The sequence below is a fragment of the Cervus elaphus genome, chromosome 8, assembly GCF_910594005.1.
Source record: "Cervus elaphus chromosome 8, mCerEla1.1, whole genome shotgun sequence".
Classification (NCBI taxonomy): Eukaryota; Metazoa; Chordata; class Mammalia; order Artiodactyla; family Cervidae; genus Cervus; species Cervus elaphus.
The window spans coordinates 49,405,736-49,422,737 of NC_057822.1; the positions used below are offsets into that span (position 1 = coordinate 49,405,736).

A 17,002-nucleotide genomic window follows, 5' to 3' on the forward strand; every position below is an offset into this window, starting at 1 on the left:
GAAGCAACTGTTAGAACTGGACATGGAACAACAGACTGGTTCCAAATAGGAAAAGGAGTACGTCAAGGCTGTATATTGTCACCCTGCTTATTTAACTTATATGCAGAGTACATCCTGAGAAACGCTGGACTGGAGGGAGCACAAGCTGGAATCAAGATTGCCGGGAGAAATATCAGTAACCTCAGATATGCAGATGACACCACCCTTATGGCAGAAAGTGAAGAAGAACTAAAGAGCCTCTTGATGAAAGTGAAAGAGGAGAGTGAAAAAGTTGGCTTAAAACTCAACATTCAGAAAACTAAGATCATGGCACCTGGTCCCATCACTTCATGGCAAATAGATGGGGAAACAGTGGAAACAGTGGTTGATTTTATTTTTCTGGGCTCCAAAATCACTGCAGATGGTGACTGCAACCATGAACTTAAAAGACACTTACTCCTTGGAAGGAAAGTTATGACCAACCTAGATAGCATATTAAAAAGTGGAGACATTACTTTGCCAACAAAGGTCCGTCTAGTCAAGGCTATGGTTTTTCTAGCGGTCATGTATGGATGTGAGAATTGAACTATAAAGAAAGCTGAGTGCCAAAGAATTGATGCTTTTGAACTGTGGTGTTGGAGAAGACTCTTGAGAGTCCCTTGGACTGCAAGGAGATCCAACCAGTCCATCCTAAAGGAGATCAGTCCTGGGTGTTCATTGGAAGGACTGATGTTGAAGCTGAAACTTAAGTACTTTGGCCACCTCATGCGAAGAGCTGACTCATTGGAAAAGACCCTGATGCTGGGAAAGATTGAGGGCAGGAGGAGAAGGGGACGACAGAGGATGAGATGGTTGGATGGCATTACCAATTCAATGGACATGGGCTTGGGTGGACTGTGGCAGTTGGTGATGGACAGGGAGGCCTGGTGTGCTGTGGTTCATGGGGTCGCAAAGAGTTGGACACAACTGAGCGACTGAACTGAACTGGATATTTATTTAGAATTTCTATAATTACAGTCTCACCTTCATAAAAGAGAACATCCTAATTTATTCATTCACTCAGTAGATTTTTATTGTACGGGAACAATATATGAGTAATCTCCTTAGATATATCCATGCCATTGTGGCATTTACACATTTGTTATTACTTTTCTATACCTTTCTGTAGTTTTAAATTTTTTATTGATGTACAGTTGACTCAGAGTACTGCATTAATTTTTGGTGTACACCAAAGTGATACAGTTATACATACATATATATGTTCATTTTCAGACTCTTTTTCATTATGGTTTATTGTAGGATATTGAATATAGTTCCCTGTGGTATAGAGTAGGATTTTGTTGTTTATCTGTTTTATATACAGTAGTGTGTATCAGCTAATCCCAAACTAACTTACCCCTCCCTCACCTCCTTTCCTCTTTGATAACCATAACATTGTTTTGTATGTTTGTGAGTCTGTTTCTGTTTTGTAAATAAGTTTCCTTGTATCGTATTTTAGATTTCACATGTAAGTGATAGCATATGATATTTGCCTTTCTCTGACTTGACTTAGTGTGATAATCTCTGGCTCCTCCATGTTGCTGCAATTGGCATTATTCCATTCTTTTTTATAGCTGAATAATATTCATTGTACATATGTACCACATCTTTTTGAAAAGTTTTAATTTTGTATTGGAACATAGCTGGTCCTACCACTTCATGGCAAATAGATGGGGGAAATATTGAAACAGTGTCAGATTTCATTTTGGGGGGCTCCAAAATCAATGCAGATGGTGACTGCAGCCATGAAATTAAAAGACACTTGCTCCTTGGAAGAACAGCTATGTCAAACCTAGACAGTGTTTTAAAAAGCAGAGGCATCACTTTGCTGACAAAGGTCCATATAGTCAAAGCTATGGTTTTTCCAGTAATGTATGGATGTGAGAGTTTGACCATAAAGAAGGCTGAGCACCAAAGAATTGGTGCTTTCAAACTGTGGTGTTGGAGAAGACTCTTGAGAGTCCCTTGGACTGCAAGGAGATCCAACCAGTCCATGCTAAAGGAAATCAGTCCTGAATATTCATTGGAAGGACTGATGCTGAAGCTGAAGCTCCAATACTTTGGCCTCCTGAGGCAAAGAGCTGACTCATTGGAAAAGACCCTTATGCTGGGGAACATTGAGGGCAAGAGGATAAGGGGGCGACAGAGGGTGAGATGATTAGATGGTGTCACTGACTCAATGGACATGAGTTTGAGCAAACTCAGGGAGATGGTGAAGGACAGAGAAGCCTGATGTGCTACAGTTCGTGGGGTTGCAGAGAGTCCGACACGACTTAGCAACTGAACCACAGCAAGAGCGTAGCTGAGTGACCATGCTGTGACAGTTCTGGGTGGATACGGGCCATGTCCTCTTTATCCATTCATCTGTCAGGGGACGTTTAGGTTGGTTCCGTGTCTTGGTTATTCATACCCTTCCATGTTTGAATGAATGCATTGTGGAGACAGTAAAAACATTTAAGTAAAGATATTCCTTCACTGTTTCTTGGCTCCCCACCCTCACACACTCAGTCTCTCTTTCTCTCTCTCCCTCTTTCTCAATACACACCTATACCTACACATATATCCACATCAGGACCGACACTGTTTTTAAGGTATTGTGACTTGTTAATGAGTTTTACTTACAAATCTTGTGTGAATAGATGTTCTGAGAACGCACTATTAAAGTTTGGAGATATTTGTAACTTTCTTTAGAGAAGACCACCTTTTTGAGGTTCTTGGTATCTGTGAATTGCTCCTGCAATTCCCTTTAAGTTCAGAAAAGTTACAGGATGGTGGAATTCATGTTCTAATTTGGAGTGTTGTATGTACACACAATTCTATCCTTGAATATGAGCAGGTGTCCAGTTGGAGTGATTCTGAAGCTTTAAAGAAATTCTCCTTGTTCTTGTCACTTCATTACTTCTCTTCATGAGATCAGTTTAGTTCAGTCACTCTGAACTCTGAGATCAGTTCAGTTCAGTTCAGTTATGTCCAACTCTCTGTGACCCCATGGACTGCAGCACACCAGGCTTCCCTGTCCATCACCAACTTCCAGAGCTTTCTCAAACTCATGTCCATCTAGTTGGTGATGCCATCCAACCATCTCATCCTCTGTCATCCCCTTATCCTCTGCCTTCAATGTTTCCCAGTATCAGGTCTTTTCCAGTGAGTCAGTTCTTTGCATCAGGTGGCGAAAGTATTGGGAGTGGAGCTTCAGCTTCAGCATCAGTCCTTCCAATGAATATTCAGGACTGATTTCCTTTAGGATGGACTGGTTGGATCTCCTTGCAGTCCATGGGACTCTCAAGAGTCTTCTCCTTGGATATGTTTACATAATTTGTTAAGCTAGATACATGGATACAGGTTAATTAAACTTATACTTATGACTTGCTTGGCTCACACCTGAGCCATTGCCCAGAGATGCCAGGTGTGGACTCTTCATCAGAAAGAAAGGATGATATTCCTGAAGCTGTACATCAGCCATACTGCTTACCGCAAGTCTACTTGCACATCACTGTGAAAGGGACACACAAGCCCCAAGTTCTTTTCTTTCTTAAGCGTATTCCCAGGAAATACACAAGCGTGTTATCAGAAAGTTTATACGACATAGTTTTGCCTCTTTTTTGAAAGTATGCCTTCTCTTTCACAGTACTTTTCCTCTTCTTTGTTTTTTCAGCTACATCATTCTTTCTTGGCATAGGATTGTATAAATCACACTAGAATCTACTTTTGAGTTGTGGACTTTGAAACATAGTCAAGTTTTACTTAAAAATTAAGTAAAGAATTAAGGTTTTTTATATTCTTCATCCAGGGTATGTTGAGTACTAACTAAAAGGAAGAAAAATGCCTTTGGATTTTGGTGTCACCACCCATCTTTTATTGTTTAAATAATGTATACTTTCCATCTAAAAGATAGCTGTGCCTTTGACTCTTTATCAATGTTTACAAATACACAAACAAGTGGAGAGTCGTTTGTTATAAAATACCTTTGAATGTGAAGTTTTTAAGGTTTTAGGCAGATTTCAAATATTCCTTCAAATCCTTTCTTGTCCCTTTCTAGGTTATTCCAATGCTGCAAGAATTTATAACCAACAGATTGGGGCGTGCATTCATTGAACCACCCCCATTTGATCTATCCAAGGCATTTGCAGACAGTAACTGCTGCGCACCCCTGATATTCGTACTCTCCCCTGGAGCAGATCCCATGGCTGCCCTTCTAAAATTTGCTGATGATCAGGTACTTTAAAACTCTATTGTCTTCAGCTGCTTCTACCTGCTTGTGTCAATAAACTGTGGCTATTTGGACAGGGCATTCTCCTCTGCAGCTCCCATAACTCAAGGACTGTTCCACTGTGGCATTCAGATGGTAATTGTTCTAGAAAGACTAGGGAGTCCCAGACACCATCTCCCAAAAGTGTAGATGAATAAGGATATAGGAGAAATGAATTCCAGGCAAACATTCCCACAGATTTCCTTAAATGAACTTGAATGGAAATTAGAGGCTAATAGGTATTTTTACCTGAACTTTATGCAGTAACCAAATTAGTTAAGATATAATTATTCAAAGATCTGGAGGAGACTGGGGTAAGTTCATCTCTTTATTCATAGTTTTCAGCTTTGAATTTTAGGAATTGCTGCATGATAGCAGGGTTCATTCATCTGCTCATATTAAAAGTCTGTTTAACTTTTTCCTGCCTCTTATCTCAACAGTCAAAGACCCTACAGGATGTTTCATTTATTACCATGACTGTTTCTTTCACGAACTGGCTTGCGTTGTATCTGTTTTCTGGCTTCTGGATCAGGAAAAGTTTTCTAGAGTTGTGTGTGCTTGGGAGTGCTGAGGGATGCAGCATGATTAAATTTTAATGTATTTAATATGAACATTTCCTGTGATGATAATATTGATTCTTCTTCAAAATTTGATTTTAAATGACATTTTCACTATCCTCATACAGGGATATGGAGGAGCAAAACTTAGCTCTTTATCTCTTGGTCAAGGCCAAGGTCCCATAGCCATGAAGATGTTAGAAAAAGCTGTCAAAGAAGGCACATGGGTTGTTCTTCAGAATTGTCACCTCGCCACCTCTTGGATGCCAACCCTCGAGAAAGTTTGCGAGGTAAAAATGCAGGCTTGTTTTGATGAGACGGTAGTCCCCCAGTGTAGTTAGTGATGCACATACCATCTAAGTAACTCCACTCCTGTCCTATGATTTGCAGGTTGCAGGTTTAGTGGCCTGGCTGGATTTTAGGGGAGGTGGGCTCACACTGGGAGCTGGAGGACAGCCCATGGCAGGGCCTTGCCTAATCCCTCCTACTAAGGGCAAGTTCTCATCCCATGGGTCAGAAATATCCTTGATCCAGAGGCACAGCCTCAAAGATAAGAATAAACCACAGGGTAAATAGAAAGCAATTTACTTTTTACAGCAGTGGACCAAAAACAATGAAAAAGACTTTTGGGGGGAAATTCATGTGGCCCCTCTAAACCGGAAGGCTTCAGGGTGTAACTTCTCTGAAATTCACTTCTTGCCCACTCAGCCTGTCACTGCCACAAAGGCTGAATCTGAAACCAGAAGAGCAGTCCTCCCACCCTTGTTGCAGTGGGTCATGGTACTTCCCTATCTTTGTGGTCAGAGATTCCAGGAAGAAAACCCCATGTAGCTCAGCTGAGTAAACAGACAACCTGGCACTTGATTTCAACAGAGAAAAATGTGTCCAGATAATTACCCATGACTCTAGCCCTCTCCTCAGCTACAGTCCCGCTGTAGCTGGCATTATCCAGGCATCCCCCCGGCACTAAGGAGCAGACTGTGGTGGTCTTCATGCCACTTGTCACGACTTCACTTTGTCTGTCTCCCACTAGAATGTAAGCATGCACTGTTTTGTTCCCTGGTTTACCTCTGGCACCTTGAATAATGCATGGCTCATGGGACATAATCAGTGAATAATTACTGAACTTGTGAATGAATAAAGTAGGCTCTTCACTGCTTAGAGCCTTTCCATGGCTTTCCATTGTGTGAACACAGTGTTCATGCCCCCATCATGGTTTCTTCATCTGAGCATTGCCTGCTTCTCAGGCATTTCTGTCTTGACTTCTGTGCTCCAGCCACTTGGCCTTTTCTCACTTTCATTGGGAGAACATGCTTTCTCAAGAATGTAGGCCTCCAAACTGTTCTTTAGCATTTTTCGCCTTACTAACATCTTCTCATGCTTTGGGCCTTATATTAGAGGCCTTATATTTGTGCCTGTTTCCTCACAATTCCTCTGTCTCTAGGCTGTCCTCTTGGCCTGTCAAATCATATCATATACCCGTTAGAGAGTCAATCCGAGAGACAAGAGCTGCCTCCAATGAACAGTGAAATTGAGCCAAAGTCCCATGAGTCATGCTACCTAAGTCACCAGGCATAGGCCCAACAGTGGGAGAAAAGAATGGCACCTTCACTGTTCATTAAAAATGTGTGTCCCTAAGCATCCTTCTAATCTCCCCCACCCACCCCTTTACCACATGAGTGCTCACATTTCTTTTTTACTGATAAAGATTTGCAATTTAAAAAGCACAGATATGACTGACATGGACAGTTGGGAGGAGTTAGTGGAACAGGAGAGAGGGAAAGCCCGGTGTTGTCATTCTAAGGCCTGATACTGCCTTCACAACAGTCATGAGTGTTCCGTCATCCTTTATCCTCCTAGCAGGCCTCACTGTCCCCACAAACAAGTATCGCTAATAATGATATGGTTTAGTGCTTCAGGATGCACCAGTTCTTCTTGCCTTTCAAACCTCCCCCTTTTTGTTCATCCCTACTTGGCTTATCATTGGTTTATCTGAGTGTGTGGCTTATTCTCACAGCTTGGTTACAGCAAGAAGACATCATTCTTAATATGGCTCTGGGGCAGAGAAGTATTTCTATAAATATTTCAGCAACAGCAGTGAAGATGCAAAATTTTTTGGAATGTCTTAGTCTTTGTCATGGCCAGCTCTGAATTATGTAATGCCTTTGTAAACTTTGTGGTCATGTGTTTTAATTGTATCAGGGAGGGGGGCAACCCTCTGGGCCTTCCCAGTGAAGTATGTCCTTACCGTGGCAGTGTTATATTTTAAGGCTTTTGCCTTAAATTGCAGCAGTAAGCCCTATTTTGTACAACCATTTCCTCCCACTTCTGGCTCACATGATCCAGAGACTTTCCTTCCATTTTATGTATCTTATGTATCTGATTTTTTGTTCTTGTTGCAGGAGTTAAGCATAGAAACAACTCACCCAGATTTCCGAATTTGGCTGACAAGTTACCCATCTCCAAATTTCCCCGTGTCTGTGCTGCAGAATGGAGTGAAAATGACCAATGAAGCTCCGAAAGGTTTACGGGCTAATATCATTCGCTCCTACCTCATGGACCCGATCTCTGACCCCGAGTTCTTTGGCAGCTGCAAAAAGCCTGTTAGTAATGGCTAAGTCTTGTTACCTCAGCCCCGTAAAGCAACTCAAGCGGCCCCCCGTGGTCCTGGATGTGGTGCTGAGTAAAACTGCAAATTAAATAGGCCTCGCGCACTGTGGCGCAGTTGGTTTTGATTACTGATTATTGACTGTCCCGAAGTCAATCTCATTAATATTTTATTTTAATCTTACCACTAGGCTCATTCCTGCTCAGCTGATATCTAGTGGGGTATTATTAATTATGCAGCCTTGTATTTAGAAAGTCAGCTGCAAGCCATTCCCCATACAAATCTGCAAGGTTGGAGAATCCTGTTTCAGGATATTAGCTGAGCCCTTTGCTATTTGAAGCCATATCTTTAAATTAAAACATAAAAATATTTCCTCCATATAACTATAATGAGAGCCAAAATGATTTTACTCCCTGATTGATGGGACTCATAAGGGTCTTTTTTTTTTTAGCATCACCAGGCAGGCAGGGAAGCCACCCACTGCTTTCATGATTAGAATTCTATGTGTGAATGTCTGTGACCTAAAATTGTTTCTCGGTGTTTTGCCATAATTAAAAATGGAAGAACTTCTTTTTAAGAGGGGTTATGAACCTTGGTAAGTTTTTGCCATTAAAAAACCCACACTCTTGATGCTGGAATATGTTTTAAATACACATCAAAAGAAAACATTAAGAATAAAGAAGTACTTTCATTAAACAAAAGTCTGGGGTAATAAAAAAAAAAGGAGGGGGAGCCTGTATTTATAAGTAAGTCAGACCTTAGTAGTTCAAGACCTGCTATATGACCAACTTTTGCATTGATTTGGCCCAGAGAGGGCAGGTTACTCCCAGGTAGGTGACGAGGGCATTTCTGCACCTGATAGCTAGACAGAAGCCCTTTTGCAAAGTGTCACTCCCTTTCTTCTAGATCTATAGGTCTCTCCAGTAGTTGTCACACACATGAGAAGTCCATGCATTTACGAACTGAAATTCAAACCAAAAATCTCAAATGCCAAAGCAGCACACCATAGTTCATCTGTTTTAGCTTTTCATTTGGAAATAATTTTAAATTCACAGAAAAGTTGCAAATATAAAAGTAATATAAAGAACAGCCCTATGCCCTTGACTTACATTTGCTTCCTGTTAACATGTACCATCTGCAGGAAAGTTAGATATGTCACTGCCCTTTATTCCTAGATAAATACTTCAGTGTTCTTATTTCTTAAGAATAGAAATATTATCTTACCCAATTACAGTTATTATTGTAGTATTATTTTAGCAGGGATACACTACTGTATCTAATCTACCCAAGTCTGTGTTGTGTCCCAAATTTGTCAGTTGATGCAGTAATGTCCTTTAGAACGTTTTCCCTGATTTACTGGGGGATTGGTTCAGAGTTAGGATCACAGTTAGTTGCCATGTCTTTTTGTCTGTAATCTGGACCATTACCTCAGCCTTCCTTTGTCTTTGATGGCCCTGACATTTCTGAAGAATTCATCTCCCTGCATTGTTTTTAATAGAACATGTCTCACTCCTTGAGATTAGTTTTAGGTTACAAGTTCTGAGCCACAGTGCGACTTGGGTGAAGTCATGTCCTCAGAGGCTTGCACTGGGAGGCATGCAATGCCCATTTATCTCTCACTGATGATACTAATTCTGATCCCCCAGATGAAGTGTGGTCTGATTTCTTCACTCTATAATAACTGCTTTGTCCCTTGCAACGAATAATCTGTGAGAAGACACTTTGGACCATGAAGACATCCTCTTCCTCATCAAAGTCTACCTGGGACCCAGATTTAGTAGCCAGTGGTGATTCTTGCTGGACTCACTTGTTTCCTTTGGTGATTCCAACTCCAGAACTCCTCCGTATCTGACACTTGACATGCTGTTGTCAGCAGTTGCCCTGCCTTCTCTCTCATTTATTTATCTTTTATAGGTGTGAACTCATAAATTCTTTACATCTTTTCCAGTGGTTAGTAATTCATTACTATTCTTAAGGTTTTTGCTCAAGTTTTGTCCAGAATTCGTCAGCAGGAGCAGCTTTTGTGCTTGTTATAGGTACCATTGTTTATTACTATTATTCTTCTTTCTGTCATAAGCTGCTCCAGGCTTATCTGGACCCCAGTCTTGGAACCAGCCATTTTTCTGAAGAGTGCTGGTTCCTGTTTCATGGGGAATGGTACTAGAGACCAAGATTTGGGTGCTAGACGTGTAGCATTCATTGTCTGTAGTTCTGATCCTTTTAGAGAGAACTTGGAAACATATGCATGTACTCACAATATGTATATGCAAATCTGCGTACGCACATACAGTGCATACAGACGACCCCGTGCACACACAGACATTCATATACATGTTTTAGAAGTAACAAGTTCCTACCAATACCTCCAATTTCTGTTGCTCTACCCTGGGTTCTTTCCAGCTTTTCCTCATTCCGTATTCACATGTCCCTTCTTCAATGGTGAGAAGCCTGGCTCCCACCTCAACACATTTATTGATTTGCTCAGTTATCTAATATATCCAGAAGAGTTGCAGAATCAGCACAGCATGTTTAACTTTGCTTCTCCCCCCTCTTTGGTTAAATTTATGCGCCTTTCCTCTCATCTCACACTCTCACTTTTGATTTTATTCCATGGGGGGTGGGGGGGGAAACTTCCCTCTGCCCTTGTTTAAACTTTGGGCAGTCTCCTGGCTTTCCTGATTAAGGTCAGGTAATTAAATGATCTAGAGTCATTTTAAACTGCAGAGCCAGTCTTGAACCAGAAATCAGAAAGTGCAACATGATACATTAATTGATATTTCAACTTTTGTTGAAAACATAGGTTTCTACTCTCTAGTATCTCACCTTGGGCCTGGTGAGGCCTCAAACCGTAGGGGGAAAAAGTATAGAGTTGGAATCTTTCTCTCTTTTTTGTCGAAGTATAGTTTATTTATAATACTCTGCTAGTTTCAGGTATACAGCAAAATGCTTAAGGTTTTTTAGATTATATTCCATTGTAGGTTATTATAACACAATGAATATTATTCCTAAGTGCTATATAGTAAATCCTTGTTGTTTATTTCATGTTCGAAAGTGAAGGTGTTAGTCATTCAGCCACATCGGACTCTTTGTGACACATGAACTCTGGCTCCCCAGGCTCCTCTGTCCATGGAATTCCAGGCAAGAATACTGAAGCGGGTTGCCATTTCCTTCTCCAGGGGATCTTCCCCCAGGGATCAAACCTGGGTCTTCTGTATTGCAACCAGAGGGGAGATTTCTGTTTATTTTACGTTTAATAGTTTGTATCTGTTGATCCTGGACAGACTCCTTCCTCTTTTCTTTGGTAACCATTAGTTTGTTTTCTGTGTCTGTGAGTCTGTTTCTGTTTTGTAGATAGATTCATTTGTTTTATTTTTTATATTCCATATATAAGTGATATCATACTGTATTTGTTCTTCTCTGACTTATTTCACTAAGTAAAATATTTTCTAATTTCATCCATGTTGCTGCAAATGGCAATATTTCACTCTTTTCGTGGCTTGAGTGATACTCCATTGTGTACATGTATATATCATATCTTCTTAAGCCAATTATATGTTGATGGAAGCCTGGGTTGTTTCCATGTCTTGGCTATTGTAAATAGGGTTGCTATGAACCCTATTGTAAATAGAGTGCGTGTATTATATCATTTTGAATTAGAATTTTCTTTTTTTTTTTCAGATATATACCCATAAATGGAATTGCTGGATCATATGGTAGTTCTATTTTTAGTTTTTGAAGGAACCTCTCTACTGTTTTCCATAGTGGCTCTACAAATTTACATTCCTACCAACAGTGTACAAGGGCTCCCTTTTCTCCACACCTTCTCCAGCATTTGTTACTTAATGTCTTCTTGGTGATAGCCATTCTGACTGGCGTGAGGTGGTAATACTGCATTGTGGTTTTGATTTACATTTCTCTAATAATTAGCAATGTTGAAGGTCTTTTCATGTGCCTGGAGCTCTTTCGACTTGGCCGGGATTTGAAGCTGACGCTTTTGCCTTGTGAGTTCTCTCAGGGTTCTTCTTTGGCTCCCTTGCTGCTTGGCCTCTCTGTGACTCCATCACCCTCGGCAGCACCTCCCCTTCCTCTCAGTCTTTGGTTCTCCAGCCTTCGCTTCATACCGGCTCTTACTGTTGGGGTTTCCTTGCCCCATGACGCAAGTCCCCTTGAGAAGAAAATCACTGAAATGGCCACTGGTGGACATTCCTAGTCCAGCCCCCTGTCCACCCCTTGGGATCCACTCCAGATTGGCCCACCATGTGAAGGAGAGCTACTGATTTCTGCACCGAAGTCCACAGCCCGAGGCCAGAGGCTGCTCTATACTCCTAGGCATGAATTTTGCGTTTTTCCACTCTATCCCAGATACAGGGCACATGTATCAACTCTCTGAGTGGCCCCAGGAATTTCTTCCTGGTAGCTTGGACCCAACACACCCGTCTCCTCTTCCTGGATATAAGGAAAAGGGGACTGCCAGTACAGCAGCTGCACTTTCCAAGGAAATCTCTTCACAAATCCTTTCTCAGGCTCTGGTTTGACCATTTTTATATCCTTGTGGAGGGTACAAATAATTAACATATTGCATTGTATGTTCTGATTTCTGAATCAACACTGGATTTGTGTTTGACAGTGACTCTAGGACTTTTATGGGCTTCTCCAGTGGCCCAGGGGGTAAAGAATCCACCTGCCAATGCAGAAGACACGGGAGATGTGGGTTGAGTCCCTGGGTCGGGAAGATCCCGTGGAGTAGGGCATGGCAACCCACTCCAGTATTCTTGCCTGGAGAATCCCACGGACAGAGGAGCCTGGAGGGCTGTAGTCCATAGGGTTGGACATGGCCGAAGCGACTGAGCATGCACACACGCATGCACCTAGGACTTCTGTGGTGGCATAAACACCGTGAGGCTGCCCCAGACTTCAATCCAAAAGTGCTTGTAGAGTCTCTTAATTGATTTGAACTGTCTCCGTTGAAATTTCTCCATGGTGATCTGGGAACAAACATTGGAATTCATAGTTTTTGCCTCGCAGTGCTTAAGTTGATATCCTCCAAAATCCTATGTATATATATAAGGTAACATTGAATTAGACAAGCTCACCATACTTTCTGAAAACCTGGTGTGCATAGAGGCTGTGTGTGTCAACTGAACATGTATGCAAATGAGCATATTTTTGCCTAAATAGCCGGTGGAAAAGTTAACTCTGTTTTGGTTTCACTTTGACATGGATATATTTATAAGCAAAAGGAATTACTTTGATTTTAAAGTATGATAAGCATAATGCAATGTTGGGGATGAAAGAATGACGCTATACCATTTCTTCTCATTACAGGAGGAATTCAAGAAACTACTATATGGCCTCTGTTTCTTTCATGCTTTGGTACAAGAGAGACGAAAGTTTGGCCCCCTGGGGTGGAATATTCCTTATGAGTTCAACGAGACTGATCTCAGGATCAGCGTACAGCAACTGCACATGTTCCTGAATCAGTATGAGGTACTGTAACAGTCAAGCAAGGACTTACCTGTTGGCACTTTATCACAGAGTGTTTGTACAGTGAGCACGGGCGTCTGAGTAATTTCTCCTTTTGTAGAATAAATAGCAGGATATGCGTTAGCTAACAGGCTTCTGAATGTATCGCAGTGGTCCACAGAGGACGTGGACCTAGGTAGCAGTGAGAAGCTGTATCAGCTACTGCAGCTTTAAGACAAAGTTGTTGTCTCTTTGGACTTTAAAATTGTTCCTGTTTATTTTTGTCTAAACAAATAAACAAGAGGATTTTTCCATGAGGGGAAAATAATGAACAGCAGGATAGTTTCCCAAAGTTTTTTAAATAGGATTTTGTTGTAATAGGATGTTATAAATGCCCTAGCAGGTAGTTAGGATGTCAGTTTATCTATTAACAATCTGTATTTTATCATTTACTTTGATACATAAACACCTTTGCAATTTGAAAAGTGACATACTATACTTATTTTGTGAAGGGTTTGGGAAGACCATACGTCAGCCAGTCTCCAAAATGGAAAAAAAAAAACAACAACAAAAGCCAGGCTGATTTCCCTCTGTTCATGGCTTTATTTTGAGGGAAATGTCATAATACTTTTTTTTCTAGAATTTGGGCCGTTTGTCCAGGTCAGACAGACTGCTTCAGGCAGTGGCGTTGCCGTGAGGTGTGGGTCCCGGGGAGAAGCCCGCGGGCCGCGCTGTCGTATCGGCCGCGTTCATCAGCCTCGTTCATCAGCCTCATTCATCAGCCGCGTTTATCAGCGCGTTCTGCCCCCTCGCTCTCCTGCTGTCTCTGGCTCTCTCCTCTCGTCTGCCTCTCTTGTTTTCTGTCTGTCACAGCTGTGTGCACACACACTGTTTCTCTCTCTGCTACTCATCAGTTGGATTTTAATGTTTGAACATAAAAAAAACAACTGTTTGAGTAAGTCAGTCTAAGTGCCCTACACGAATTTTGTTCAGAATTAGTTGGAAATCTTTACCTAAATCAATCAAAGGCGTATCAAAAAATCACTTTAGTTTTTGAAACTTTTAGTGAATTGTGATTATTTTTTTAAAAAAGGTTTATGAACAGGAAGTCACTGAGTTCTGTCTCTATAAAGCAAAGGGAAAACTGAGCAAGATAAATAACAAGAGTTTAAATGACATATCTAAACTAAAATGAACATTTTATCTGGTCTTCTGTGTTTCTTTGGACAAATTTGTATTTTGTACTAAAATGAAATAAGTTGAGAAGGCCTTTGATTTTGCGGCATTAAAATTTGGTGAAGCATTCAAAAGAAGCATAGGTTTGATGAACTTCTTCCTTATAATAATATTTATTTTAAAATTACTAAGAAGGGAGGCAAAAAGTATAATGATACATACAGTGCATGTGGAAGTATATGAGGTGAAATACAGTTTTCAATACAAACAAAAAGAATGAGGAGGAGCTCCTTTAATTAGCACTTTGTTAAAAAATCTGTTTAGAGTATATTCTAATTTAAAATATTATAAACCTCTAGTGGAGTCAGTTAAAAGTGTCAACAATTTAAAATAAAGTAACCATAAAATGAAACTTTGAAAAACATTATAGACAGTTTTACTTTAAAAATTAAAAATCTATGAGACCATATGAAACAGAAATTTTATAATAGTTGTCTTCAGTTGCTTTATTATTTTAAAAGCAATGTTTGAATAGAACCACTTACAGGTCTGCCAGTATGAAAATAGATTTACTCACACACACACACACACACACACACACACACACACACACATTACTTTTAAATTCCATATTACTAATCATTTTTAGTGCCCATGTTCATTCTCAAGGTGTTAAAGTTTTTTGACAATAGTTTATTTGGTCACTCTAGCTTTTTAAGCATCTGAACCCAAACAAGGAGGTAAATAACTCAATGAATGTGATCAGGGAAGGTTCCAGAGAGGAGGAGTTGCTTGGGACTCAATGAATAGGAGGTTTTCAGGTAGATGATATAAAGAAGCAGCAATAAAAAGATTTGAAAAAGTAGAAATAGGTGAAAAGGTTTGGTGAAGGATAAGTGATTTGGAGCATCCTTGTATGCCATGCTAACTGATTGGGAATTATTATGTTGTTATTGGTCTCCTTTTAGGAGAGCGTTTCCATTTTAGCAGAACCACTGTAGCAACAGTGAACTTGGATGACAGGCTAGTTTTAGGTGATGTGAGTTGAACTGTGTCCCCCATGCCAAAAGGTATGTTGAAGTTGTAATCCGTGGTACCGCAGAATGTGAACTTATTTGGGAATGGAGTTGTTGCAGATATTATCAGTTAAGCTAAGATGAGGTCACACTGGAGTAGGGTGGATCCTTAACAGAATATGACTGATGTCGTAAATAAACCTTCCCTGATCGCATCCAGTGAGTTCTTACCTCCTTGTTTGTGTTCCGAAGTTTAAAAAGCTAGGGTGACCAAATAAACTATTGTCAAAAAACCATTAACACTTTGAGAGTGAACGTGGGCATGAAAGATGATTAGTAATCTGGAATTTTAAAATACTGTGTGTGTGTATTATGTAGCGTGTGTGTATCATGCATAGGGGGACATTTGGGTGCACAGAAAAGATAGCCAGAGGCAGACATCAGAGTTATGCAGTGAGAAACTAAGGAACACCTGAGGCTACAGAAGCTGGAAGAGGCAAGAAAGGGTCCTCTTAGACATTTTGGAGGGAGTGTGGCCCTGCCCACCCCTTGATTCCAAACTTTTAGCCTCCAACATTATCAGACAACGAATTTCTCTTGTTTTAAGCCATCTATTGGCAGGCCTAGGGAACTAATACAGGAGACCATCACAATAACCCATGCAAGAGATGCTGAGAGTTTAAATCAAATCATTTGGACTAGGATGGGAAATGGGGAAGAGATATAATAGATATGTAGGGACAAGGATTGAAATGACCTAGATATTAAGTGGTAAAGCGATAGGAAGAAGTCTCTTCGTGTTAGATTTCAGGTCTCAACTGGTGGTCCATCCACTTATTAATCCAGACAGGAAATAGTACCAGGAATTAGTAGGTGGGTAGTAGGTGGGTTAGTGAAATGGGGATGGTTGAATGGATAAATAATTCAGTCTTGTACATTTTATACATCTGAGATGTCTAGGTTGATAACCATGGTATTTGATAGGCTTTTGGCTATAGGTGTAAAGCCCAGGAAAAGAAAGCACAAATAGAAAGCTGTACGTTGTTAATGTGTAAGGAGAAGCCTGAGAACACCTGAGATTTGAAAGAAAGGCCTTGCAGAGTGAAAATGAACTAAAGCCTGAGTGCTGGTGAGCATCCAGTGTCAGTAGTAGGAGAGAGGACGGGAGAAAGGGAAAGAGCAGCCGGAGCAGGGGAGCGAGCACCCTGAGTAAATACGGAATATCAGGAATTGTCTGTCCGAGCACATGCCACGGCCTCTCTCACTGACATATAGGACCGACTGGCCGGATTCCTACTGTTAAATGACAGTTGAGCAGCACTTCCCATTCCTCCAGCAAAGCGATCATGCAACAAACCGGACAAAACTGCTACGCACTCGACTCAAATAACCCATCAAGAGATACAGAGAGTTTTTTTGAGGAATGTGATTCACAGTTCCCTTTGATATTGAATCTAATGTAATTCTTCATCAATCAAAATTTTGTTCTTTGTATTGAAGTGCAATTTACCTGCAACATTCTATTAGTTTCAGGTATACAACATGATTCAACATTTGTATATATTGCAAAAAGATTACCACAATCCTTCTAGTTATCTGTCACCATAGAACTAAAAAAAATTTTTTCTTGTGATGAAAACTTTTAAGATTTGCTTTCTTAGCAACTATCAAATTTGCAATACGATATTACTAACATCACGATGCTCTACTTAGATCCCCATGAGTTATAACTGGAATGTGTGTCTTAGTCTCTTTCACCCATTTTGCCTTCCCTGAAACCCCTTGCCCCATGGTAGTCATCCATCTATTCTCTGTATCTGTAAGTTTTGTTTTGTTCATTTCTGTAAGATTCTACATTTAAATGAAATCATACAGTATTTGTCTTATCTCACTTATTTCACTTAATATCCTCATT

General features: G+C 40.5%; 1 protein-coding gene across 1 annotated transcript in view; it reads left to right on the top strand.

Annotated features, from left to right (window-relative positions):
* The window catches only part of DNAH7 (dynein axonemal heavy chain 7), a 253,080-nt gene that overhangs the window by 210,265 nt on the left and 25,813 nt on the right, over window positions 1-17,002 (top strand). Inside the window, exons 55-58 of the mRNA XM_043910523.1 lie at window positions 4,058-4,234; window positions 4,953-5,114; window positions 7,227-7,427; window positions 12,758-12,919. Coding sequence (XP_043766458.1) covers window positions 4,058-4,234; window positions 4,953-5,114; window positions 7,227-7,427; window positions 12,758-12,919 — 702 coding nt within the window. The remainder of the gene's footprint in view (window positions 1-4,057; window positions 4,235-4,952; window positions 5,115-7,226; window positions 7,428-12,757; window positions 12,920-17,002) is intronic.